We start from the raw sequence: 27,817 nt of genomic DNA, 5'->3' as shown, positions 1-27,817 counted from the left end.
GTTCCAACATCTCAGGAACGTAGAAGCTTTTGAAAAGCAAGGAATGAAAGGCGGGCAGGCAGGAGGGAGAGAAGAGGACTCTTAAGTATGTGTTTCATCACTAAAGTGTGACACACAGCCTTTTCAGCCGTGTAGCGAGAACTTCTGTGCTGTTCAAGATGGTCATCATAGCTATCATACCCATGCTCCTTTCAAGACCATACAGCAAAAAACTGAATTTTTGATGACCTCTGTCCTATGCAGCCATTTGGGCTTCAGTACCAAACCATTTTCCACTCTCCCCAACACCAACACTTTTGCTTACTCAAAAGTTTGCTCACTACTTTGAGACATTTTGGTTGCGCATAATAAAGGGAGTGCAGTTGTGTGTCCCCCCCCCCCTTTCAAAATAAAAGCAACAGTTTAACCCTTAGTCAGTAACACCAATAAAACCTATGTTTAGCTTATTTGGTGAAATTCCACCCAAGAGCAGCTGATTATTGGACATGCAGAAGATTAGCATATAGCAGTCCAGGAAATAACATTCTCACAGCTGTGAAATAAGGTGGCAGCACTTTGGCCATGCTCCACAGAGCCACAGGTTCAAACTCTGAACTGCCTTAGCTGCAGCACTGATGGAAAGAGACCCATACCGCTTTGAGAAAATGCCAAGCCCCACAGGTACTGTGCCACATAAACAGAACCTCCAGCAAGCTCCTTGGATTTCCTAAAGGCCACAAATGCCACCTTACACTTGCCTACTCCCCACCAGCACTCAATTAAATAGAACTTTGCTGTTTTTATAAAAAAGAGGGGAAAGTCATGGGCAAAAGTTTTTACGTTCCTTTTAAAGATAGTCCCTCCCCAGTTGTCCTTAGTTTGAAGCTTCAGCACTGGCCGAAAGTACCCCCCCCAAAAAAAAATACACTCACCACTGCGGATGGATCGGGGGTATCGCTGGGTGCCATCAGCTCGGAGGCTCACTGGGATTTCCTGAGGCAAGGGGAAGAAAAAGTTGCCCATGACTATGAACAAAGAAAAGGTCAGACAGCAGGAGGAGAGAGCAGCTTGGAGGGGGGGGAGGGTGTCCCTCCAGCATCTTGTTTCTTACACAGAGCCAGGACTCAAAGCAACCAGCTTAAGGTTGCCAAGTCTGTTGATGACACAAAATTGTTCAGGGTGGCTAAAACAAAAATGGATCACGAAGAATCTCTCCAAACAGAGCAAATGAGCAATAAAATGGCATATGTAATTCAATGGCAACAAATTATGTGATGCATGTCACTTTATATGTGGACAGGGCTTCTGTGCCCAGACTGCACTCCTGTATCCCCTCCAACCATTCCCAACAGCTTGTTGGCTGTCAGAGAATGCATAGAGTTAGAAGGGATCCCAATGGTCATCTAGTCCAACCCCCTGCCAAGCAGGTATTGTAGCTAATGGTGACGTTAAATCACCAGGTCCAGTTTGCACAAAGCTGACAGTTTGAGACTTCCTGTTGTAGTCATGTTTTCATGCTTCCTCTCCAATTGATTCAAGCACATAATTTAGAAAGAGGATCTAAACACACAACTTGCTATTCACAGGTTATACAACGTAAGTCAAAGAGACAGGGGGCTGGAAGTTTCTGGAAAACAGAAAACTATTAATTGAGGAATCCCCTTTTACATGTGTGTTGAGGTAAGGAACAGACATGCCATAAAACATATATAAACAGTACAAAAAAACCGACAGCAACATAGGAAACTGCCTTCTATCAAGTCAGAACATTTGCCCATTCTGCACAGACTGGCAGCAGCGGCTGGCAGGAGTCTCTCCTAGCCCTCCCTGGAGGAGATGCCACTGGCGACTGAGCCTAAGACGTTCTATTTGCATTAGAGTGTCTGTCTTGCAAGCAGAACATCTCCCTTCCAACTGACAAGAGGTTTAAAAACAGTGCAAAATGAACACCTCTGCATCCAGCTGGGAAAGCTTATGGGGGCCAAATTCCCTTCAGTGCAGCTATCAGGTCCCTCTCATCTCTCAGCTGGGATGCTGTTCCATGGGACAGAGGCAGCCACCCTGCTCTGTGCCACTGTGGAGCAGTGGTATCTGATGTTTGGGGGCCTTTAAGGAAGACCCACCTCTCCCATAGAACACAGTGACTTCCTGGGTAGTGAAGGGACCAGGTGGCCCCTCAAGGAACCTGGCCCTTAACTGTGAAGGGCCTTCAGTACTAGCCCCAAATTCACTAGAGGTGAACCAAAATTGGGAAGAAAAGCCAGGAGTCTTCTGCTTCTCTTCCCTGCTCTCAAGAGACAAAGCAAACGAGCATCACCACTGGAATCGCTGGCTGGCCTGCTCCACTGAACAGGTGGGAATGCAGCCTGCAAAGGAACTGCCCCATGGAAAAGAGAAACATCCAGAAACTCAAAAATCGGAAGAGGCCTCTCCCCCTTTACCTGGCGGAAAAGATAAGGGCTCTGGGTCAAAACAGCCATCCTGGAGAGGTCGCTGGGGAAAGCAGGCACCTACCTCAGGTATATAGGGGGCGGCGAGTGGGCGTGGCTTCAAGTGCTTCAACACACACCTTGACACCTGTCTATACTACAAAGCAGAATGGAACGACCCTTCCGGCTCCTCCCCCTCAAGGAACCTTGGGAATTGTAGTTCCACGTGGCAGCAAACCTGTAGTCCCACAGAACCCTCAGCACCTCCATAAACCACAATTCCCAGAGTTCTTTGGAGATGGGCTATAATGCATGCTTTTTAAAAACAACAAAATTAAGGCAAATACTTTCCTGATGGGTCTTTATACGGCCTTCTGAAGATGCTGAATTTAACATGGGTTCAAATCCCACGTCTTCATCCATGAACTTAACTGAGCACATTCAGGTAAGTCCCGGCCTTTGGGCCTCAGTTTGTCATTTGTAAAATGGGCCTGCCTCAGGGGGCTGTTGGGAGGACAAGTGGTTGTTTGAAAAGCTCTTTTACCCTAGAATTAGGGCAATTATTCGCAGGTATTGAAGTCAAAAGCCGATGCCTGCTTTCATGTGTTTTTCTTCTTCTCATGCCTCCTCGCACCCTGCCTGCAAGGCTTGTTTATTGGGTTCCATTCCAGCAAAGAAACACACAGAGCTAAGAGCTGATAATCTCGCCTGGCAATTTGCCCATGGAACTGTGGGAAACCTGCCACTGCAGAAACAACTAGCCCCTGTTTTTCAGAAAGGGAAGGGGTCCCCTTTATCAGAAGTGGGGAAAACTCCTGATAAAGTGGGAAAGGCCCTGAGAACAATTGGAGCAACAAGCAGACGGGACTTGGTGAAAGGGGAAGGAGTGTCACTTTTATGGCATGTGAGGCAAAGGTGCTCCTTGCCAGGGTGTGTGTGTGTGTGTGTGTGTGTGTATGTGCCTGCTTTTCACTGGTGCTTTATCTTATTTCACAGAATAATGGGTGCGGACTGGGGCATCCCATTCACCCTTCTGCCACAAAGGACTCTACCCGATTGTGGCAGGACAGACCTTCTGTCTGCCAGGAGCGATGCACCTTTGCCTGGCAACCTACAAGGAACTGGAGCTTTTTCAAGGAAATCAGTAACTGGAATAGCAGGTGCAGATCCCCCCCCCCAAAGAGCTGTCTATGTTCAGCAATGGGGGGGGGGCAGGAGGACTTGGTGCAAGTGGCCTTAACCCTGTGCTGACATTCTGTATGTTCAGAGATGTGCAGTTGGGGGAAGATGTTGAGGTCACCTAGGCCTGCATTCAAGGTGGGCCTCCATTGTGGCCCACATGCAGTACAATCCATTGTGCATAAGACTCTGAACATGCATTCTGTTCAGGGCTGGCTTTGTCATAGGGTAGAGGGAGGCACCTGCCTCGAGTGGCAGATCCTGCAGGACAGGAGAGGAGCAATAGTCAACCTCTTCCCTGGCATGCTGTCTTGTTGCTAGCTGCTTGTGATGGTTGACCCTCTTGCCTGCTTGAATTTCTCCCATGCATTACCATTGGCATCATTCCCAGTAAAGGAGGCAGTTCTGATCATGTGATGCAATGCCACCCAGGCAGCTTGGGGGAGTGAGCAGTGGTGAGATGCTGGAGGGCAGGACTGTGTTCACCATGCAGCCTGGCCTGCACACATCACCTAAAATAGCCGATTGCCCTCAGGTGCGATGGAAAAGTCTGATTCTTTTTAAAAGGGGGATTTGTTTGCACTGCTAGGGCAACAGAGCCTTTTGATCCACTTTAATTATGCAAACCTAAAGTAAGTGCATGTGTGCTTGCTGATTGATTGATTGATTGATTGATTGTATTGCATTTATATCCCACCTTTTCCTCTAAGGAGCTCAAGGAGTACATAGCTCTCCCCCTCCTCATTTAATCCCCACAACAACCCTGTGAGGTAGGTTAGGCTGAGAGACTTCAACTGGCCCTGGATCACCCAGTGAGCTTCATGACAAAGGGGGGATTTGAACCCTGGTCACCCAGGTCTTAGTCCAATAATCTAACCATGATGCCACACTGGCTTGAATGCCTCCTACAAAAGAGCTGCACCCTTTACCCCTTGGGCACCTGATGGCCAAAGCCCTGCTATTTATCTTGTAACACAGCCTAGTAAAGAACCAGCCACTGATCCCACTAGCTATTTGGACAAGGGTGTTCTGTTTGGCTCTGCACATGTCTGGCTCAGATGTGGGGCAATCTGTGCAGTGACACACAACATGCACATTGAGTCAGGGGCCTTGCACAGCTGCCCATTTCCACACAGCCTTCTCCTCTGCAGCCAGCCCAGCTGTCTTGTTTGAGCAGCCGCAAGGCCAGGCAAACATTGGCAGGAGGCAAGTGACAGACATGGGTGTGTTGCAGCCCTTACAAGGTGAAACTGGGGGAACAAAGCACATCTTACCCAGCTCCATGCAGCTTCCCTTTAAACAAATTGTGTCAGGGGTGCAAATTAGCTCGGGAAATAATTTGCATTATTTGGCCATGAACTCCAGCAGGAGGCAAATACCCAGTTTGTCATTTTGCAGGAATAGAACAAAGCTGAATAGGGAGGAAAAGTCTGGAGAACCAGGCCTTGGGTGGAAAGGAAAAAGGGGCTCCTACACCTTTAATTGTTATTATAGAAGAGGGCAGCTTGTCATGCCTCTTCTACATGACTATTCACCCAGACACTTTATTCGTTTTTTTACATTTATATCCGCCCCACCCCCCATTCCTCCTTCATGGAACTCAAGGTGGCATATGTTTGGTTCCACACAGTTTTCAGTCTGGGAACTGACCAGAACCAGACCTGCGTAGCTTCAGGAAGGTCATGGCGTTGTATGCCTTGAGGTTGTTCCTTGGGACACTGTTGCTAGAGAACTGCTTCACTGCTATAATGCCCAGTGCCAGAAGGGCTCGGTTTGGGTTTGAAAAGCATTTCCTCTGACCTCTCCCAAATTCCAAATAAATTTATTTGAAAATGGAGACACTCTGTCTCTCTCTCTGTGGTGTTCTTGCACCTTTAATAGTTGTAAAGAAGAGGAAATCTGTCATGCAAGTCACACCTGCCAAAAAAGATGCAGGAGGTGCCTGTCTGCTTTTGCATCTGGCCGCCAGAGAGCTGGTCCAGCCATTGGGCAGAGTGAGGCAGGCACCTAAGTGGCAGGTGCTGAGGATCGGGCAACAGACACATCCGTGTGTGTGTGTGTGTGTGCTCACTCTGTAGGAGCTCAGGGGTAAGAGGTATATGGCGCATGTCACATGCTCAGAGGCACTCTTTTCCAGTGAGGGAATCTCATGTTCATTGCTGGATAATGGCACTGGGCACAGGTCCCGGGGCTAACGAAAGGCCTTTTCATGCATTTAAAGGTAAAGGGACCCCTGACAGTTAGGTCCATTCGCCAACAACTCTGGGGTTGCAGCACTCATCTCACTTTACTGGCCGAGGAAGCTGGCGTACAGCATGACTAAGCCGCTTCTGGTGAACCAGAGCAGCACATGGAAACGCTGTTTACCTTCCCGCCAGAGCGATACCTATTTATCTACTTGAATTGCATGCTTTCGAACTGCTAGGTTGGCTGGAGCAGGGACCGAGCAATGGGAGCTCACCCCGTTGCAGGGATTCAAATTGCCGACCTTCTGATCGGCAAGCCCTAGGCTCTGTGGTTAAACCCACAGCGTCACCTACGTCCCTTTCATGCATTTAGGCCATGGCAAATCCCAGTTTCTGTGCTGAGAGGTCGCTCAGTAATCATACCTGATTGTTGCTCCCTAATAGAAAGCTGCTTTGTTCTAAGTCAGACTATAGGTCCATCTACCTCAGTACTGTCTACACTGAATGGCATTAGTTTCAAGCAGTGGATGTTCCCAGCCCTACTTGGAGATTCCAGAGACTGAACCTGGGACCTTTTGCATCAAGGCCGATGTCCTACCCACTGAGCCAATGGCCCTTCTGAGACAGGTGCGACAGGCATGTTTGCAAACACGCAAGTTTGTCTCCACTTGTTCCTCATGCTTCTCAAGAACACACTTAACACCCTAGACACACACTTACCTGGGACTAAGTTACTTCCAAGGAGACATGCCTAGGCCTGGAGTGGGAAGGGGTGTAAATGCTCACCTGCACAAACTGGCGAGGGAAGAGCCCCACCCGGCCCTCCAGCTCCCCTTGCAGCCATCCCTCTTCAGGGCCTGGTTGCACCTTCTGGATGATGTCGCCAGCAGTGATCTTCAGCTCATCACCCAGCTGCCCGTCGAAGTCTACCAAGACCAAGACCTCTGAAGGAGGAGGAGGAGGAGAGAGAGAGAAGCAGGAAGAAGGTTTTCCCCAAAACATCAGCAACCTCACTCGGCAATGGGCACTCCCAGATGACCTTTCTGTAGAGCATTCATTCCAACTGGCCCTCGGGGAGGTTAGGCAACATTGCAGCTATGCACACACTGAACCGTTAAAGGACATTTCCCTCTCAAAGAATTCTGAGCACTGTAGTTTATTAAGGGTTGCTGGGAATTGTAATTCTATGAGGGTTAAACTTCAGAGCCCCGAGTCCTTTGAGGAAAAGAATGTGCTTTTAAAGTCTAGTGTGTACACAGCCTGCACCAAAGAGTCATTAGTCTACACCTTCCAGTGCATTTACGCATCACCTTCCTTATTGCAAAAGTCTGATCTTTTGAGAGAAGCAGCATCATTGCACAAAACCTCCCAATCAGCTGCAGTTGTGCAACCTAAATTTGCAGGTGCTTGGTGATTAAATCCCAACCAAAAATAGTAATATTCTGCAGAGGCTGACTTTGGCAATATGGCGCCCTGAGCGAGGACAAACTTTGGTGCCTCACCCAAATAATATTTCACACTTCTTATTTTCACAATAATTCGAGGGTTTTTGGTTTTTTTTATAATTTGAGTTTGTTGAAGCACCCTCCCACCTCTTGCCTTCCATTCTCTGCATGCTCTCAAGCGCGCTATTTTGCACCCCCTCGGCTCGGCATCCTGTGCAGGGGAACTGATTGCACCACCTTAAATCTGGCACTGCAGTCTAAGGCCACATTCACACCGTACATTGTACGATTGGAATTGTAGAGTTGGAAGCATCCCCAAGGGTCATCCAGTCCAACCCTCTGCAATGCAGGAATCTAAACTAAAGCATCCATGACAGATGTCCATCCAGCCTCTGCTCAAAAGCCTCCACAGAGGGAGATTCACAATCTCCACTATGATACCACTTTAAAAACTTCATGGCTTCCTCGAAAGAATCCTGGGAGCTGTAGCTTGTTATGGGTGTGGAGACCCATATCTCTCTCACAGAGTTACAATTCCCAGAGTTCCCTGGGAAGGGGGATTGATTGTTTAATAATGCCTGGAATTGTAGCTCTGCACTCAACACCCATAACAGACCACAGCACCCAGAGTTCTTTGGAGGAAGGTAAACGGCGTTTCCGTGTGCGGCTCTGGCTCGCCAGAGCAGCGATGTCACGCTGGCCACGTGACCCAGAAGTGTCTTCGGACAGCGCTGGCCCCTGGCCTCTTGAGTGAGATGGGCGCACAACCCCAGAGTCTGTCAAGACTGGCCTGTACGGGCAGGGGTACCTTTACCTTTATATTGCTTTAAATGTATGGTGCAAATGTGGCCTAATGTTGGATACAAACCATGAAGTGGGAGTTGAATGGCAGTGCAATGTAAAAAAAAAAAAGCGGTCCGTTATAATTAGAGCTTAAGTGTATGTTAAACAGGGATAACTGTTATAATTGGTGATAATTTAATATTGCTGAGATTATTGTATAAGCACCTGGAATGAGGCAGGAAACCATTCACACAAAGCAGTTATGGATGGCAACAGCCAGCTGGGGCTGATGGGACCTGTGGCCCAAAATATCTGAAGGCCACCAAGTTGGCCTAACCTTTTCCAAACAGGTGACTGGTATTTACTTCCCTTGTGCCAGAAGCAGATTCTTCATAGGGCTGTGAGGCTGGGGCTCCTTCCATAAAGCAGCAATGGCCAGCCAGTGACCAGTGCATCAACTTCCAGCTGGTCTCCAAACCAACCTTAAGTGGACCCCAGGAACCAGATGGTACATCCTAAGTTCTTTCTCCTGGGGGTGCAGTAAGGCTGGACAGAGAGCAGTCTTCACCAAATCCACAAGCCCTACTCTCTGGGGGCTTATCCACATTAACCTTTTGCCCCATTTTTTCTAGGCACAGGTCCATGCTTAAAAGCTCCTTGCCCAAGCATGGTTTCTTCATTTTTGACCTGGACTTTTCCCCACAATAACCTGCTCTTTAGGGCACAATCAGATCAAACATCAATTTTGGTTTTCCACATATTGCTGTTTGCTCCAACTGAGCTTTAAAGAGTGGGGTTTTGTGGGGAAAGCAAAAAAGGGGGGGTGCTTGGACATGGAGCTTTAAAGCGCAGACTGTGTCTAGAAAGAGTGGAGGAAAAGTAAGTGGATAAGCTCCGACTCCTCCCAATGGTAGCCGAATCTCACACAGTACTCTGCTAAAACCAGAAGCCTGGATGAGGAAAAAGGGGCTGGCCAGACCCTCTCTGACTCTCCCTGTCAAATTCAAGCACTGAACGTACACTGAAGGCCAGGCCAAGCTCTTTAGCCAGGCAGAAGTTCAGAGGGAGACCTGGCTTGGCCAGGGGGGTCCTGGATGGAGGCAGATAGCCCCAGTGATGCTCTGACAGAGACTGCGGCCAAGGGGAACCATCAGTAAAAGTGGGGGCAGGGACCCTTTTATTAATTATGCCTTAGTAACAGTTACATCAGTAACAATTAGGCCTGAGGGTGCAGGGATTCTCATGTTTCCCTGGTATGCCAAGCATGCAGGCACACACAGAACCCTCCCCCAGCAAGTTCAGTTTCATCACTTCAGTGGAGAAGGTGGGGCCCCCATTGGGGTGGAATCGGAGGTAAGCTCCACTGAAGTGGGCCTGGCAGTGGGCACCCTGTGCCCACACGGTGTTTGCTCTGGAACAGACTGTGTAATCCTCAGATACTCAAAATGCAAAAAAAAAAAATTACAGTGGTGCCTTGCAAGACGAAATTAATTCGTTCCGCAAATCTTTTCGTCTTGCGCGGTTTTTCGTCTTGCGAAGCACAATCAGTCACAACTGCACCTCTTCAAGCGGTTTTAAGAAAAAAGGAAACAAACTCGCAAGACATTTTCGTCTTGTGAAGCAAGCCCATAGGGAAAATCGTCTTGCGAAGCAACTCAAAAAACAAAAACCCTTTCATCTTGCGCGTTTTTCGTCTTGCGAGGCATTCGTCTTGCGAGGTACCACTGTAATCTAAATCCTTCCCCCCGCAGCCACAACACCACCACCACATATACATTAAAGCCGTTCCCCTTTGACTCACATTAAACTCACCTATTTTACAAAAATAATGCCCTTTAATCATTGACCTGCCAGAGCATGAAGCAGTGAGCCAATTCAATGTTATGTATCAATTGTAGCGTTCACAGGAAATGTGATCCTACAGAACTGTATGCCATCACACAGCTGTGTAAGATGTGGCGGCCGGCACAGCTGGCAGCACCTGTGAGATTTGTCATCTGGAAAACCCAGGCAATAAAAAAATCATTCCAGCTCCAGCCCCATTCCCTGTAGGTGGCCCCTGAAACCTACCCATGGCAGCTCCTTCCTCACTTTCCGGCTGCCTCCCTCCGCATATATCCAGCCAGCTGTGCCTTCCTGGGAAAAGTGGGAGAAGGAAGCCAGGCACTCCCTTTTTGAAGCTGGGAGGGAAGGCCCGTCAGGACAAGCCTGCCACACACGGAAGGGAGGGACAAGCCCAGACTAGGCAAACAGGCGAGGCGGGTTCCTGAGAGCCCAGGAAGGAGCAGGGAGGGCTCCAGGCTGCTACCAGGCAGGTAGGCCGGGCCAGGGGGTTTGCTTGCCCCAAATAGATGGGCAGAGCCTACCTATGATGGGGAGGGAGGTAAGCAATGACGTGCAGGCCTGAAGTGTGGGTGGTTGCACCTGAGCGGGGGACACCATCTTTCTCAGCCTCAGTGTAAAATGGATGTATGAAAATTGGCATCTCTGCCATTGTAACTTACTATTTATATAGAGCCACTCCTTGGCAAGATACCCTAACTAAAAGGGCAAACCCCTTGAGCAGCTTACACTCTAAATGTCACTAAGAGGAGAGGAAAGGCCTGACAGAGAAGCATTAAATGGCTGTATCAATATTGTTGTACAGTATGGCTCAGTACCTTCAGAGCATTTGCTGTATCTAAAAATAAAAAGAGGCCCTGGAGCTCTGTTTCAACTTGAAGTCACACCGTTTGACCTGGCAGCTGTTCAGGAGCTGGGTGTGGTTACTCAATAGGCCCTCTGTGCATGGTCAGAGTTCCTTTCTTCTGTACCGATTTCCAGTTTTGCAAAAACACCGCATTTTTATTCGTTGTTATCTTTCACAAGGAACCTGGGTGTTTCACTTCCTGCTGGAGACAAATCTTGAGAACTTCCAGATTCTATTTTTTAATTTTTTTTAAAGGGGGGAATCTGCTGCTGTGTGTTTTGATATTCCATTATCCCTTGGTGTAACCTGAATCCTGCACAGAACAGATGAAAAGGTGGTCTTTGAAAGTGCTGCTGCTTTTGCCCACACACCATTTGAAGAGCCAGTGCAGATGGTCTGGCTTTAGCGACAAACCAGCAGCTGCCCGCCCACCCCCCCCAATGCTCTGGTTAACCACCAGCCTGATTACAGGTCAACTGAAAGTTTGCTCCCTATTTCTTATATTTATTCACTTGGTCCTTGAATGCTTCTGGTCCAGGTGTGGCTTAATTGGCAGATGGGTTATTGAGATATCACAAACTAGTAGCTGGCAAGTGTTTTTTTACTTCGCTGGATTTTCCCTGGAAATGTAAAGAGAGGTTAGCCAGATCATGAGGGGAAGATACAGGATTTTGATGTTGATTATGTCATGTGGGCACTACAAAAAAAACTTGCTTGTTTGAGGATCCACCATCAAACACCGATCTGGAAGCATCCCTCACAGAGATCTTGGGGGTTTTCTTAGGTTCCAAAATGGCTACTTTTGCTTTGTGAATCTCCTCCTGACAGTTTAGTAAACTTTAGCAGCTGATTGGTCTGAAGTCTGGAAGAAATTGCTGCGCTGAAGACCAATTTCAGCCCTGCACACACTCACAAGCGGCACAGCACCCCTCAGGAACAGCCACTCAGGCATTGGCAAAAAAAAAAAAAAAAGGAGGAACACATAACACAAAAAAGGACAAGAGAGGACCTTTTCTGGCGTCGAATTTGCATATGCTAACTTATATGCATAGATACATATTTAGAAACAATTGCTATAAGTTAAATAGAAATACAGTCTATTCCACTGTTGTTGCACCATAGTTCCACCCACTGCTCAGTTTGCTGCCCAGGTGCTGCTTACTGTGAGATGTGCACAACCTCAAAGCCCCTGTGCTCCTCTCTGATTATTTTTTTAAATCTTGAAACTAGACAGCCCTTCAAATAGAGTATGCGTTCATGAAGAGGACTGCCTCTGTACAGTAATGAATTCCCACCCTGCCTCAGGTTGCTTCCCACACAAGGAGTCCCAGACGTTTAACTTCTCAATTTACATATTTCCTCTGGAAAATACGCTTAGAGGCCATACCTACACACAGAGATGGTGGTAAAGCTGGGATGAAAAACACCCCTTACATAGTATGATTATGGGTTCCTTTGCAGTTCTAGCAAAGATGCTTTGAAGAACTCATAATACTGGAAGGCCAAGATCTTTTGAATACCTGCAATTGGGGGGAAATCCAGTTAGCAGAAAGTGACAGTTAATTCTGTTTATGCCTGGTGTCCCTGCCTCACTTGAGCCCCTCTTTGCATCAACAACTGGCTGGAGTATCTATGGGACACGAAAAAGTCATAAAGAGCTCCCAGGGCACACCCACACAGAAACTCAGCCTGCTTTTATTACTCAGACCCCAAACAGTGTCCATAGAAGTTGGGTGACGGCACTGCAGATGACCAAGCCTGGAATAGTTCACATCCTGCCCGAAACATAAAGGACAGGAGGAATTTGTCCAGGCCTGTCGCTCCCCAAGCACTTGGGTGACAGATTGGGTTACTGAACTTGTCTTGGGACGGCAGATAACGACACACACTTGGCCCGAGGATGCAAGAAAATAACAGTAAGATGTCATTGCCTCAATGCATTCAGTTCCCTCTCTGTTTGTGGCTGTTGAATTTTTTTGATGCCCTCCCCCTGCTCCCAACAAATGTGTCTTGATTGACACTGGAATGCTTTATTCAAATAGTCCAATAACTTAGCATAATTAAGATGCAACAACCTGATAATGTCTTTCCAATTGGCACCTGAATCCAACTTCTTACAAGAACCCTGTCTGAGGCGTACCAGTATATAAAATCTAGTGTCCAGCCCCAAGGCAGCCAAGCACAATTATAGGCATTCAAAATGAAGTTGTAGTCCAAAACACCTGGAGGACACCAGGTTGGGGAAAGCTGTTCTAGATCACAAATCAAGCTAATGGAGCAATGGAGGTTTCACAGAACCAAACCTAACAATAGGTGGTCAGCTGGGTAGCGAATGATAACTGGAGAGCCTTTCCTAGCGTTACATCACCACAACAGGGCTGCCTCCTAAGGGAGACCTGCCTTGCACATTCATTGTTAGCTTTTAGGCACCAGGTGAATTGTGTCTTGGGCTATCCTAACCAAGCTTGATGTCCTCCAGATGTCTTGGACTACAACACCCATCATCCCCAGTCCGTATGGCTAGCAGATGTAGATGGTGGAAGTTGCAGTCCAGCAACATCTGGAGGACTACAGGACAGCCACATTTGATTTACTGACTATAGCTCCCTCTTTCCTTTTTAACATTGACATATACCCCTAAAGTCATGTTAAGTAGTGGTGTTGATGGGGGGGGGGAGGGGAGAGACCTGAAGGAGAAAAAGGCTGTTGACTTAAACATACCTGCACAGTGTGGTCATCACCTGAGGCCTTTCTCTGGTGGTCTCTCTAACAGAGCTTCAGAGAATAGCAAAAAGGGAGGCCTTTTCAGTGCTGGCTTCCTGTCTTTGGAATGCTCTCTCCAGTCAGTCCTGCCTGAAGCCAACATTAACAGCTTTTCAGCACCAAGTTAAGAGGTACCTCTTCTCCCAGACTTCTGAGGCATTGTGATAATAATTGCTGTTTCTCTCTGTGTGTTTGGATATTGTTAATTTGTTGTTGGTGGCTGCTTTTTAATTGTGTAACTCACAAACAGATTGTGTATTAGGTGACAAATCAAATAAACCAAGAACAACATCTCTACACCTGGTGAGTTTTAAGATTGAGTAGGGGAGGAGCCAGTGACATTCACTTCTAGGTGTTTTCCGGTTTCATTCTACACCACACCCTCCTGGGAAGATGCATCCCCCTCATTTAGGCCATTATGAACTTGCTCTTTCTAGACTCAGAGGCTGGAGTGAAACGTGAAACTAGCAAGCACCTGAAAACACCTCGTTTGAATGTTTGCTAGCTCCTAACACATTAATTCTTAAAATACCAACACACACACCTGCTTCCCTTTATACATCAAGGCTTATAAAGAGTTCCAGGGAACTCAAAAGCTTGCATATATTTTATTCTATTTGGATTGACCTAACAAATGTATTGCCCCAGTACAGACTTAGATCTATTTTATCTCTTTGGCGCCGTGGAACCTAAATGCACAGTAAGTTAGTTGACATGAATGCAACTCTGTATGTGAACATTTTGCCTCCCCACCCCACCCCCGCAGCCAACCACCCACAAATTAGGCTTTTTTATTGAGATGATGTCATCCCAACTTTGCCTGACCCCACACAAGCAGAAGTACCTGTTTGTTCTCTGGCAATTTACAGTGCCATAAAATAAGCACCTAACATTTAATGGGCAACCAGCTGACCCATTAGTGCAACACATTTGATGGAAACCAGGCTGCAGAGGATTCTTTTGCTCAAGGTAGGTAACTTCTAGCTTCCTGGCCAGGGGATTTATGGAAGGACAGTCCGAAAGAAAGTTTCCTTTAGAGACAGATGAGGGAATAGGTTTTGCTCCAGTTTCCTAGACCTGGGAGAGTCCCACCCAGAAAACTCAACGCTTAGAACAGGCTTCCTCAACCTCGGCCCTCCAGATGTTTTGAGACTACAATTCCCAGCATCCCTGACCACTGGTCCTGCTAGCTAGGGATCATGGGAGTAGTAGGCAAAAAACACCTGGAAGGCCGAGGTTGAGGAAGCCTGCGTTAGAACAAGGCTTCCACACCCTTCTTACATCTAAGCAGTCCTTTTGCGCCTCAAATCATAAGGACTTTGTAAAAAAACTGAGCCACCTTGAGAGTAATACCTTTATAAAGGTAAAGGGACCCCTGACCATTAGGTCCAGTCGTGCCCGACTCTGGGGTTGCGGCGCTCATCTTGCTTTATTGGCCGAGGGAGCCAGCGTACAGCTTCTGGGTCATGTGGCCAGCATGACTAAGCTGCTTCTGGTGAACCAGAGCAGTGCACGGAAACACCGTTTACCTTCCCGCCAGGGCAGTACCTATTTACCGTATCTACTTGCACTTTGACATGCTTTTGAACTGCCAGGTTGGCAGGAGCAGGGACCGAGCAATGGGAGCTCACCCCATCGTGGGGATTCGAACCGCCGACTTTCTGATCAGCAACTCCTAGGCTCTGTGGTTTAACCCACAGCGCCACCCGTGTCCCAATACCTTTATAGCAGGACCTAAATGTCAAAGCCAAGAACAAGCATTACTGGTTCTTGGAAGTCCTTTTCGGGTTGGATGTTAAAGGGGAAAGGGAGATGTTTGGCATGTTGTGCCCCAAAGCCTGAATTAAAAGTCTCAAGATAGGCTACCAGAGGTGTTGTACAGGAATAATGGATCAGTCTTGCTTGGTACAAGATCCCCACGGGACTAATGCCACAAAGCAGCAAGGAAAGTTGCTCCCCCATTTTAATGATCTAATTATGCCTGAACAGTTCCTCCTGCATTCCATCTTAAAGACGCTTACACACTGAAGGTTTTAGGGAATTTTACATCATGTTGAACTCCTGCCCGCATTTTGCTGTGCACTCTACTCCAAGCTGCTGGAGAATTCTACACTAAAGCTTGCTCACAGCCCCGTGATAATTTGACTGACTGTAATTAAAGTGTTACTGCATCGTGGTTTCTGGACCCCACCCCACCTGAGACACACAAAAGACCAACTAGCTACCTCTTTAGTCTGGTGTAAAGTTTTGGAGAACTCAAAATAATAAACGATATTGCCCCAATATGGATTTTTGATTAGAACATGACTCAAATGCTCTGGCATCTGAGGCTGGTTTTCTGTAGAATTGCTGTCAAGCACAGTTCAAGGTACTAGTTCTAATCTCAAAAAAAGGTGTTCTAGCAGCTCTTTGTAGGGTCTGCAGCCATCATTCACCAGATCCAGAAAAGCCCAATGCTAATCATTTTCTACCAGGGTCAGATGGGCTGGGTCAAGAATACCATTCTAGTGTTTTTTTAAAAACCACCCTGTTGCCTTAAAGCCACTAAAGCATGTCATTTTGAACTTTGGACTGCTCCTACTTTGAATTTTTAAAGGTGGGACAGGGTAAACCCAAATCTCAACTGATTGGTTGCCATCCAAGGTCCAGCCTAGGAATGGTGCCATTTAAGAAATTTCAAGACCCAGAGACCCATAAAGCACAACTCGCAGGCTGGTGGTTTTTTTAGTCACTTCATGTGTTGGGAACACAATAGACAGACCCTGTAACATGTGAAGGGCATAGAAATCTTCTCTTCACCATGCAGAGAAAATCAGGGGACCAGCTGTGTTTCTGCAGAATTGCTGTTTCCACTTCTTAAATGTGTTAAGCTGCCCTCAACATGACACAATCCAGAGCCTCTGTGGTGCAGAAGACTTGTTTGGACAGAAATGTTCATAATCCCTGTTTGTTGTGCAGCAACCTAGGGGGTCCAGGGTAAGCCCCCACTCAGAGGAGAGAGAGGAAGAATGAATGGAAGTGCAATGAAGTACAGTGGTACCTCGGGTTACATACGCTTCAGGTTACAGACTCCGCTAACCCAGAAATAGTGCTTCAGGTTAAGAACTTTGCTTCAGGATGAGAACAGAAATCATCCCAGCACAGGAGCTCTGAGAACTGCCAGCACATTTTTATATTCACTTCTAATTATGGCCTCAGGCAACAGGGCAGGTTGGCTGGTGTTTTAATTAAAAACTTGGAAGGGGGAAAAAGCATAGCTGCTGGAAAGAACAGGGCTCGCCAATATTCCCCACCGTTTCCCGAAGGGTTTAAACTTTGCACCTACCTAATATGCCACTCAATTCTTTTGAACAGCTCTCTCTTAAGTGCACCCTCCTCCCAAACAAAAGGCTTTTTTCTTAATTTGCATAATTTATAGACAGGTCATTCAGGGTTTTTGTGTGTGCAGAGGTGTGTCTCACAGAAAGGAAATATTCCACAAAGCAAGAAAACTCCCAAGTACGCACATGGACCCATCCTTAAAATTTGCCTTATGTGAGCTGATGGGCTGACAAAAGATCAAAGCCAATTACAGTATCTAGAAAAGCCTACAGGCACTTTTGTTTATGCACTGCCTGGACACACTCTCTCCTTCACATTGCAGTGGCTTCTACAATGGAATCTGTAGAACCCAAATGCAGCCTCCAGTTCTAATACTTTGCTCCCCCACTTTCTCTCTTTTCTATAGGAGACTTCAAAACAACCCCCCCCCCCCGGGATTCCAGGGGTATGTGAGATGGAAGAAAGTGCTTTACAAGGCCACATCAGCTAGGCATTTTGGGTGAGAAAAGGATGGAGGCTCTTCCACTCATTTGGGAATCTTGGGCAACCAGGTAGGGAGAGGCCTACAGATGTACAGCGTTCTGTGGATGCACACACTTCTTTGCAATGTTAAACATACGGCTACTAGAATCAAGGGTGGCAAGTTGAGCATTTTTCTGCTACCCTTAAGGAGCTTTGAACTCTTTTTTCTTTCTTTTGCCCAACACTATCATGTTGGCCCTGTTTGATGTAAGGTTATGTTGCAACCATATTTTGGGAGTGGGGTGGAGGCTCAATAAAAGCAGCAATAAAAGAAGGTCTGCATGGTCCATTTCAATGTAATTTTATTTGAACAAGGAGTCAAAACAAAAGCTTGCAGGCTTTGCTAAGCAAGAACTGCACCAGTCCCACAAAATGAGCTCTATTTATAGCACAGAGAGGAAAAGGGGAACAAAGAGAAGCACTGCAAAGTCTCATTTCCAGGGGGACAGATTTCTCAAAAGGGCAACTACATTCTCTGTAGCTGGCTTGGGAGAGTGAGCACATCACCTGCCCGACATGTTTCGAGTGCTGCGGATTTAAAGCTGAAGAGAATCACAAAACCAACTGTCAGCAACTTACCCATGGCCATCACAGAAGTGAGTCAAAATTGCTTTATAAAAAGATTAATAAAAATACTGGAAAAAATCCTCATTTCTCATGCTATATGTCTGGTTTTCTTTTTTAAAACCTAATTTATTCACAAGTTTCTTAGAAAACTATGTGACCCCAAAAATAGTGTTCAGATTCACAATTGGAGGCAAAGAAGGTATGCAAGAAATCTAGAGTGAACGGACCAAGATGCTGCTAACATTAGCCAAGAGCAGTTTTGCATTTTGGTGGTTGTGGTGGGGAGAGCTTGGGTCCTTCCCCCTCAACTGTGCCATGCTACACTTTAGAACTTCAGCACAAAAAGGGAAAAAACAAAAGGCGATTCTTTAAAGAGAAACGACTCCAAATTCAAGCAGAGGGAAAGTTCCTTTAAATTAAGAACACCACAGAGTTTGGTCCCAACAGTTTCTAGTCAGATGTTTATTCACATGCATTTTTCTTCTATATATAAGAACCACAAACGCCTTTCTGAAGTTAACCATTTTAAGGGGTGTTGTTTTTATATGTATATATATGCAAACGCTTAAAATAAAGGATTTCTAAAAAAGAATATCCACAAACAGGAAGAAAGGGGGAAAACAAAGAGCAGGGAATTAATTTCCCACATGTATCATCACATTAAAAAGAGCGAGCGCGCAAAAACTGATTGCCAATAGTATTGGGCAGAACTCACTCCACTGTCCTCCATGAGATCACTGAAAAATTAAAAAAGAGAAAATAAAAGAACATTCAACTAGTCAATAAGGATCAATTACAGTCCAGACTGACAGAGTCCCCCCTCCAACAGCTGTTGCTGCTTCAGGGTCTCAGGACCCTCTTTCCACTTGTCGAGACTGCTACTCCGCCACCGACTGAAGGGCCTCTTTGTCCTCTCTGTTCTCAGCCCCGCTCTCATCATCCTCAATCTCTCCCTCCTCACCACTAAACTTGTCATGGGCCCATTTGGGGCTGGTGCTCGATTTTCGGTACAGGAAACGGCCCCTCCCTCTGGGGAAGATGCCCCTTCCCCGGCCTCTGTTCACCCATTTCTCACCCCCTTCGCCCTCACGGTCATCATGCTGCAAAGGGGAAAGAAGAAGAAGAAAAAGAAAAAGAAAAAGGTATTTGTCAGTCAACAAATGCAGAGATCCTCAACAGCCCACCAGAAGGCCCCACCTCTGTCCACTCCCTCGCCTTTCCCCAGTGGCCGCTGCCACATTTCCCACTCAGGCAGGGGAGGATAAACACCCTGGAATATGCCCCCCCCCCAGCCTCTGCATTTTGTGAGTAAGCCCTCCAGTAATGCTGCATGGCTGAGGAGACAATGACGGCAAGACCAACTTGGGGCCTGTCACCTGGTGGAAGGGACAACTTCTGTGCAGGCAGCTCACAGCCACATGCCCACCTCACCCCCAGGGCACATACCAAGTAGTACTTCTTGCTCTTGGGGGTGTACTCGGGGTCCCACTCCTCCTCCCTGCTCCGCTTCTGGAAGTCGGTGCTGCTGCTGCCGCCACTGCTGTTGTTGTTGTTGCTGTTGCCAGAGAAGGTCCCTCTTCCCCAGCCCCGACCCCTGGCCCGGAACTGTTGCTGTCATCAGGAGCAGAGGAAGAAAGAGAACGTCAAAAAGTGAGCAACAGAAAGAAAGGGGATCTGCCTAGGATGGGATGGCCTGACATGATTTCTGGAGCACTACACACACACACACACACACACACACACACACACGCGCACACACACACACACACACACACACGGACCTGATCATTTATCTCTTAGCAACAGATAGAATGGAAATTGCCCATCACTAGAAACACTCATCACACTTCTGTATTCAAGGTGTGGGCTACTGTCTTTCCAGAAAAAAACTGACCCAATAGCTAAGTAAACATGACAAATCCGTAGGCATTTAGGATCCCTTTTTGCATTACATAGCTGGGCAGAGAGGTGCTATAATACCCCCCATTTACTAAAACAAACCCAACCCTTTTGGCTCAACCTATTAGCTAGGCCCCTTCTTGGTTAAATTGTCCTTCAGATTCTGACTGATTTTTGGGTCTGGATGTGAGCCTCTGGGTGTGGCTCCTTAAACTTCCTTGAGCAACTGATGTGCACTGTAGTGTTATCGTTTTGTTGCTTTTGGTATATCATATTGGTTTTTTTAAAAAAAAAGTTTGCCCTTTCACCACAAATAGGAAACTTCTTCTGAAAAAGACCCTGAAGTTGTGCTCAGTAAATATGTGGAAGAGGTGAGACGAATTTTATAAGCAAGAACGACTCCCTTACACTGGGTAGCTGCCAACACCTAACACTGAACCCCTTTCAAAAGCTGGGAGGTGCCTGTCCACACTCCAGCTCTGTCACAATTCAAAACTATTTTGACTTATCACCCTGGAACAAGGGCCCAGAGCACACACCCTCCAAAAGGACAACTTACAAAGGTTCCTCGGGCTCTGCCCCTATCAGTTGGGCCCGTAAATTCCTTGGTCCCAAGGCGGGATTTGTCAAAGCCAGGGGCAGCCTCCTCTCGCTCTTCAGTCTCCTCGGGGTACTCCTCTGCTTTGTAGGAGCGGGAAGACTGTGATGACGAGGAGCTTGACCTAGATCGCTCCCGCACACGCCGGTGCTTCCTAAGTCGAGGCAAAGAGAGAGATATATGAATGTCAGGGGAGGGCACATCTCTACTGCCTCAACGTCAGTCATTCCTCTCCCCACAACTTCACCACATGATATATACCAGGCATGTCCAACCAAAAGTAGCCTGAGATCTACCATCCAATATCAAAAACTGGCAGTGATCTACCACACTCTCCCACTGTCATTCTTCAACTTAAACATATTATACTAGGCTGGATTTCCCTGCCTCCACAACCCCCTTGCTTGTAACCTGCTGTCTTCAATGACTAAAGAGAATCATTAATTTGGGTCTCTGTGTCGAGAGATTGCAGACCAAAAATGAAAGCAAGTGTACAGTCTCCCCTCCTTTATCTAGAGTGGCTTCTTGTTCTTTAGGGCTCCAGTGCAATCCAGCAACAGAGGTGCACCTCATACCCACTGTTATTAAGCTTGGGCCACATAGTGGTGTCCAAGATCAGTGCCTCATTCAGCCCAAAGTGGCCGAAACACACAGCTATTTGCTGTAAAAATGGAAGTTTCAGAAATGCAGACAGGAAAGCATTGAGCAATGCTAGCATGCCCCATCCAATGATCCAGAGAGCTCTTCTCTCTCTTACACCCACCCCTCGTGGCTTGAAAGAGCGAAGTTGCATTTGAAGTCTAGGGGGAAAGGCTAAGCTAACAATCACAAATGCACAGTTATAACTTTAAAAAATGAATTAGTGGTACTTAAATATTTTTATAAACAAATAAATAAGTGTAAAATACATTGACTTGAAAAGCACTTAGACTAGCCTGCCTGCATCCTTTCAATAAGTAACCCTACGAACTGTGTTCTGGGAAAATGTAGGGTTGATTCCTTGGAGGCTTATTAGCGACTGCTCAATGAGAAGATCAGTGATGACGGACAAGCATCCCTTTTGGAGCAGCTTGCCTACTTACTGCAGACCTTATGGTACAGTGTACAGCCCACAGGTAATGCACATGAGGGGGGTGGCTGGACCCAACAGCTGAGGCCTAACAAGCCTGGATGTAAAAACAGCACTTTTCACATCCCCAGAAGCCTGTGCTATGTAACAGGACAGCCCCATACTGACACCTGCTGCATCCTAGCAAGTATCATCAACTAGCTCAGTGAGGGGAAGGACCTCAGGCTCAGGGGCTGAAAGGGAAACTCCAGGGTTCTCTATCTGGCCACACCCCATACTGGTTCTGCTCTGCACCTTCCTTCAGTGTTTGTGCTTGGTTGGGATGTCTCCTTGAACTGTGGTAGCACCTCTTACTTGCTTGGATGTGAGACTGGATAACTGAACGCGTGACTGTAGAAACCTCTGGGACGTATCCTACTGAGCATCCACTGCCCCACCCACACTGGCATGCACCTCCTGGGGAGGTTCCTCTTGAGGAAATGCAGCCCTTGGGCTGAAAATGTTTCCCTGCTAGCTTCTTCCATGTGGGATTTCATTATGTCAGCTCACTATCACTCTTCTGTGTGGCATCTAAAATAAAAAGGGAAGGAAAGAAGGAAGGAAGAAGTGGAGAATGTTCTCCTCCTACATACTTCTTTTTGGACCCTTTATGAGACCTCTCTGTTTTCTCCGTTGATCTCTCCCGTGAATGACTTGAGGGCCTGGAGTCCACCGATTCCCTCGACTTGCCTCGCTTATCTTTCTCCTTATGTTTTTTACGCCGTTCAATGTCAAGGCGCAGGTCAACTGGGTCCTCTTTGTATTTGCTTTCGGCCTGCAAAGAGAAAAACAGGGGAAAGACTTGACACCTGAGCCTTAAGCAATTTCTTCACAACTACATCCCTTTTTACCTTGCTCAGGACTGAAAAATACTCAAGCAAGGGAAGTTATGCTGGTGCTAATACACAGACTGAATGACTTCACAAGATCCACGCAAAAGATTTCAATCTTTCTGCATCCACTTCTCTCTATGCCAAACGTAAGTAATTATTAATCAAATCAAGGGAGCAAAACGGGGTGCCAAAGCCAAGACCCTTTGATGTCCAAAGGAAAAAGTACAGGCTCAAGGGGCAATGATCTATATATGCCAAAGCTAAGAACTGTGTTCTCCTCTTTTGACAGATTCTTGTGCTCTACAGGGAATTGACTGAACAACAGAATTCCTTCCCTGTGCCTGGAAAGGGACGCCCCCTCCTCTCACTGCAGGAGACGTTGGCTGCAGTTATGGAAAGTGAAGGGGAAATGTGCAGACTGTCTAAGCTCCAGTATCATAATAGAGCCAATTCTCTACATTCCAGAGAACCAATGAAGGAGTTATTTGGGGAGGCAGGCTTCCTGAGTGTGCTCCCCCCTCCAATCACCACTGGCTGTTGAGAGATCCATAATGAGCCTTGAAGGGGCTGCTGCATAGTTTGCTCTCTATCAGCATAACCTCTCAAATTCAGAGTTGTGCACCGTAAGCACAAAAACGAGGCATCGTGTTTCTCACACTTACGATGGCAGAAAAAAGATTTGAACATACACCTGCTGCTGAAGACTCAGCAACCAAATGGAGCCAAGCTTGGCCTGGCTTCTAGGGGACAAGAGTTAGAACTTAGGTGTTCTGCACTGCTGTGCTCACTGCACACTCCCACCCCCTGCAAAACAGAACTCCCTGCTTCTACCATTCAGCTACAATCCAGTCTCCACACACCCTTCCTTGTCTCCATTGCCGAGAAGCTCCTGAATTTTGGGGGAACTTGAACTTTGACAGCAGAACACGTTGTGCAAGATAAATGTATCTATATTACTTATTCTGAGCAATACTTATAAACAGCAAACATTTATTCAGCATCAACAGTGTGCTTGGAGCTGTAGTTGGAAAAGTTAAGATATCCTTGGAGATCACTTTACGGAATGAGATTCCCATGAACAAAACACAAAAAAGACACAGGTATGTCTCATCCCACTAGTTCATCATCCCTGTCCTTATTTAGGATACTTTAAGTGGCACATCTGGGAAGAAATGGCTAAGAACAGGAGAAAGTGGTGAGAAGATTAAATTCTACAGGCAAACGAAAATCTTCAGTCAACAGCAGTAGGATCAAAGTCATTTCTGAATTGTTACAGGTCTCTTTGGTTTTTATTGAAACAGTCAATCAGTGGAGCTTCTTGTTTCAACTTGGTAACTTTCAGTCCAGCACAAGTCTCTGGAATAACTAGGGCAGGGAAAAGTGGGAGCATCAGTTTCGCCTTAACTCAAAAAGAATGGGTAGCAGCTCTCTATTAAGTACTTTACTTACACAAGCTTCTAGCCTACTTTTTGATTAAAATAAAGAAGCTGGCATGGCTGAATGTGGGAGCTGTATTTGTTCTTTTGCCTTCCATAAGTGAAGGAGAACTCTCTTTTCAACTCATAAAACAAAGCCGATCTGTCATTGCCAGAATGGAAACTCGTTTCATCATCAAATGTCATTCATCAGCAGAACCTAGATCAGTTGTTGTAGCCATTTGTGTAGTTCCATTTCATAAAGAGGTCGTCTCAGGAGCTCCTGACTGTTTGTAAACCTGAAGTATGTGTCTATTCACATACACAAGCATGTTCACTGTCGGATGGTGTGGTAGAGAGATCAAATCCAGCAGTCGAGTATCTTTCAAATGTGACAAGTGTTTGGAGAAACTGAGAACACAGGTATGACATGAAAGCAAACCCTTCAACAGCATTGCTAAAAACCATTAAGACAAACGTGTATGAAAGTGAACAGACAATGCTTCAACTCAAGATGGTCATTTTTTCCTTTAAACCTAGGGGCATATAATTGTTTCGCTGCCTGTAACAGTTTTAAAGACCCCCAAGAGAGTGTTTTTAATTCTGAGCAGCATTTTAAAATAAACTAGCGGCAGTCAACAGAAAACACATTAGCAGAAAAAAATATCTGTGTGCTTGGTTCAGATATGGATTTGATTTACTTTCCTCTCTTCCTGACATGCACGTCTTTTTGAAAACATGGTTGGAAATATCACGGGTAATACAAGTGATTTAATCATACTTACAAGCAGCAAAATATCACAAAAAGTCTTCCATCATCAAGGTCACTTGTTTCCAAAATTCCATTTTTTTTGTCTCAAGCTCAACCTCAATTGACTTTGGGGTCATTTACCATATTTCTAACCACTTCACAAAGGTTGTTGATACATTTTTTTTTAATAAAAATTAACCCTTTGTAGTTCATTTTTAGAATTATGCCCATCCTTGAAAGAAAAACACAAACTTAAGTAGAGAGCAAGTTAAACAAAAATATCACTTTTTTATTATAAAAAACAAGTTCATGCCCGAAGTGCACACATTTTGTTTCACTACAGATCAAAGCAACAGGTCACCTTGTAGCTGGATTCTTTGGAACTTTTGATTTCCTCTTGCGAGAATCCATGTTTTCTAAAGGAACTGGGAGAAATGTCTATCCTCCTAAAAAAGAAAAAAGAGAGCATGCATGATTAAGAAAAGGTCAAGGAATGCCCCCCCCCTTCCCTTCTGCCATTCAGGGAATGTATAAATTAGGCCTTAGTTCTATAGTGTAAGGAATGGCACATGACAGACATAAAACTTCAGGGCTGAATTGACTTGTGGATAGAACATTCAATCTCCTGTTCCATCACGAGACTCCCTAGTGGCCTTGGGCAAGTTGATGCTGGTAAGCCTCAGCTACGACAGAGACTTGTTCAAAGATAAACAATATAGGACCTTAAGGCACCTTAAAGAGTTATGGATACAATGAAGAGTTGTTTATCTCTTTCTTGCTCTGAACGCCATACTTATTCGTGCAGACTCTGATAGCAACAGTGATGGCTGGTGTCCCTTGAGACCAGGAGGGCAGAAGGCAGGGAGACAAAACAGTAGGTAGAGCCAGAGCCAATGACAGGGAGAGACAATTTATTCCAACTTTGTCCTCATCCACCTCCCTACTGTGTTCTGCAAGGGGCAACACAGCGACTTAGGAGGATGATGCTGACAGGCAGGGCAACCCCCTGGACTAGCTGTAAATGAGAGAAAGACAGACAGGTTGGAACTGGCTGAGAGCAGATGGATAAAAGGTTCAGAATTCAGTCTCCACTCTCAGCTTCCTTTTTGAAAAGGAAGCTTCTAGCCATCAGAAAGTATGGCTGAATAATGTGGGCATCACCGGCTGAAGGCCAGAAAAATGGCTGCTTAAGAGTTTCAGTTGTAAGGATTGGGTCTCCAACATCCTTGCCTCACCATGAGGAGCAAATTATTGATTTCCGTACTTTATTCTTGTTGTGGATTCCATATGCTTGAATCAAAGTCCTTTTTTCTCTCCTGGATAGGCACCCAAGACAGTGGCAGGGCAAGGCAGAGTTTGCCTTGGATGAGAAGCACTTGCTTATGATAAGCAAGCAAATGCCTAGTAGCTAAATGCAAGCCTTTATGCTGCTTAATGGCTACGATTCAAAAAGTCTCTTAAATCGGGATTTTATAAGTACATGTCAAAACTCTACACTTGGCAGATAGTAGTCTGATTTGTCTAGTAGACTGCCTGCTTTTGTGCTGGTGAGCTATGCCAAAGCCTACTCATTTGAGGACTCTTTGTGGTAAGGGTGCACATTTTCTCCCAAAACCATGCCTTTATTACATGCAAAGGAGGACTCACCTGTGGATTTCAGGACTTTTGTTCTTAGCAGACTCTTGCTCCGCTCGTTTTAGGTATTTTGTAAAGCGCTCATTCAATGTCATTCCCGAAGACCCAAAATGATGCTCTGTTGATATGCAGTGAGGAAATATCACATCATTAACATTGCATCTATACTTTAGGACAATATAAAAGTGGCTTCTGCAGGAGGGTCTGAAACAGATTCAGGAAGCAAACAACATAAAGGTGAAGGCAGGAGGAAAGAGGGAAGGAGATGGATCCATCTGTCTGCAGGTTAAGCAGTGCAGACTTTTAAAAGAAATTGCTTTTACTCATATAAGAATAATTAAAACACCAGAGAAGTCTCAAGTGTAAGATCCAATACAAGGCTGACATCATATGAAGATCAGCAAAGCACTACAAGCTTGATCAGACTGTTAACATCATACTTTCCTTTATCTTTTTGTACAGGAAAAACTACAGTGACAGTCTTACTGCAACCATAGTGTCAACTGATCTTGATTTCCAAATCTGATCTTACTGCAACCATAGTGTCAACTGATCTTGATTTCCAAATCTGAATACTGGCTGGAGAGGGACCATATTTGTGATAGTCCAACTTGTGAAAGTAATAATGTTTTGCCAAATATCATGAAAGGAGTCAGATTTTTCTTTTCTCTTCCACATGTGGATTAGATGGGTTATTTTTTCTACTATTGCAATCTTCCACAATTTTTATACCACAGTCCAATGTTCAAAGTCGAGACACAGTCTTTTTATTGTCATCTTCCCTGGCTGGGTATCCATCTAATTTTTTCGGAGGGAGGGGAAGTATCAGGTGGGCTAGGAGTCTACGGAATATCAAAAGGGTACCTTAGTATTTATCCCCATCTCAAATATCCATCCTGCTCTTAGATATTCAGGTAAAGCAGACTGCTTGGGAGAAGAGATGGACACTAAATGGAAAGGAATGCACACACCACATGCTGCCCTTTTTGCTGAGAAACTCCATACTGTTAATTAAGCTCAACTTCTCCAATAGAGAACTTGTATGGGAAGAATGTCTATTTTTTCCACATACACTGATACCGTTGGTGCCACTTGAAGTTTCCGATCACATATTTTCAAGCACAGCTGAAGCATTGTACGTAAAAACCCAAAGAAAGAATTTGGGCATTCAGTTGTGAACTCTTGCTTTAAAACTTTTCTTTCCCTTATGAGTAAAGCTGTAGATAAAACTTTTACCATGCCCCTATCGGTAGTGTAACCAGGGGAAAGAGAAAATGAAGGGGGCTGCCAATTAGCCACTTAGCCCACATAAACCAGAACAGCTCAGAAGGACCAAAATGAAAATAAAGAGGTGAAATGAAGACAATAATTTTTAAAATAGATTTCTCACTCTTCCCAACTGGAAAACCTTCCAACTGCAAGATGAAGCACTAATCAAGAGTGAATAAGCTTCATCAGGGGGCAGGGGGAGGGAAGAGGGCTCCAGCGAAACAAGCAGGATTGCATAGTGTCTTCTCTTTCCTTCTTTGGATCTACAGCAAGAGGACAACTCCAGGAGTAACTGTATTTTCCTTAAGCAACACTTTGGCAAAAGTTTTATATTTTTAGAATTTGTTCCGTGATCTGCATTTCACTGTTTGTTCAGTATTTTATTGGCAGTTGTAACCCACTCTGGGATCATTCTGTACGATAAAGGGTGGGATGGAAATGTTTTA

General features: G+C 45.8%; 2 protein-coding genes and 1 long non-coding RNA gene across 11 annotated transcripts in view; 1 reads left to right on the top strand and 2 right to left on the bottom strand.

The window, feature by feature from the left end:
* LOC310850345 (CD2-associated protein-like) overlaps positions 1–10,247 on the bottom strand; it is a 26,850-nt gene extending 16,603 nt beyond the window's left edge. The window contains exons 1-3 of one of the 2 annotated variants that reach the window (XR_014567299.1): positions 10,072–10,206; positions 6,560–6,717; positions 912–972 (exon numbers count right to left, since the gene is read on the bottom strand). Coding sequence is in view for 1 of the 2 variants with exons in the window: in XM_083751747.1 (XP_083607873.1) it covers positions 912–972; positions 6,560–6,717; positions 10,072–10,075 (223 nt within the window). In the remaining variant the exon portion in view is untranslated. Of the gene's footprint in view, positions 1–911; positions 973–6,559; positions 6,718–10,071 lie in introns of both variants that reach the window. The other variant, XM_083751747.1, reaches the window with a different exon arrangement.
* LOC310850451 lies at positions 10,248–27,817 on the top strand. Its single transcript, XR_014567327.1, has 3 exons — positions 10,248–10,316; positions 17,181–17,325; positions 26,565–27,817. It is a non-coding gene; the product is annotated as an uncharacterized lncRNA (long non-coding RNA).
* THRAP3 (thyroid hormone receptor associated protein 3) overlaps positions 17,582–27,817 on the bottom strand; it is a 44,032-nt gene continuing 33,796 nt past the window's right edge. For 4 of the 8 annotated variants that reach the window (XM_083751662.1, XM_083751664.1, XM_083751663.1 and 1 more), the window contains 7 exons: positions 26,115–26,220; positions 24,829–24,913; positions 22,062–22,243; positions 20,322–20,514; positions 19,310–19,474; positions 18,939–18,963; positions 17,582–18,600 (listed from right to left, as the gene is read on the bottom strand). In XM_083751662.1, the coding sequence (XP_083607788.1) occupies positions 18,575–18,600; positions 18,939–18,963; positions 19,310–19,474; positions 20,322–20,514; positions 22,062–22,243; positions 24,829–24,913; positions 26,115–26,220 (782 nt within the window). In that variant the 3' untranslated portion in view covers positions 17,582–18,574. Of the gene's footprint in view, positions 18,964–19,309; positions 19,475–20,321; positions 20,515–22,061; positions 22,244–24,828; positions 24,914–26,114; positions 26,221–27,817 lie in introns of all 8 variants that reach the window. The other 4 variants (XM_083751658.1, XM_083751660.1, XM_083751659.1 and 1 more) reach the window with 1 other exon arrangement.

The sequence above is a fragment of the Podarcis gaigeae genome, assembly GCF_964106915.1.
Source record: "Podarcis gaigeae genome assembly, chromosome: 8".
Classification (NCBI taxonomy): domain Eukaryota; kingdom Metazoa; phylum Chordata; class Lepidosauria; order Squamata; family Lacertidae; genus Podarcis; species Podarcis gaigeae.
Note: the sequence above shows the minus strand (reverse complement) of the source record. Positions and strands in the feature narration are given on the sequence as shown.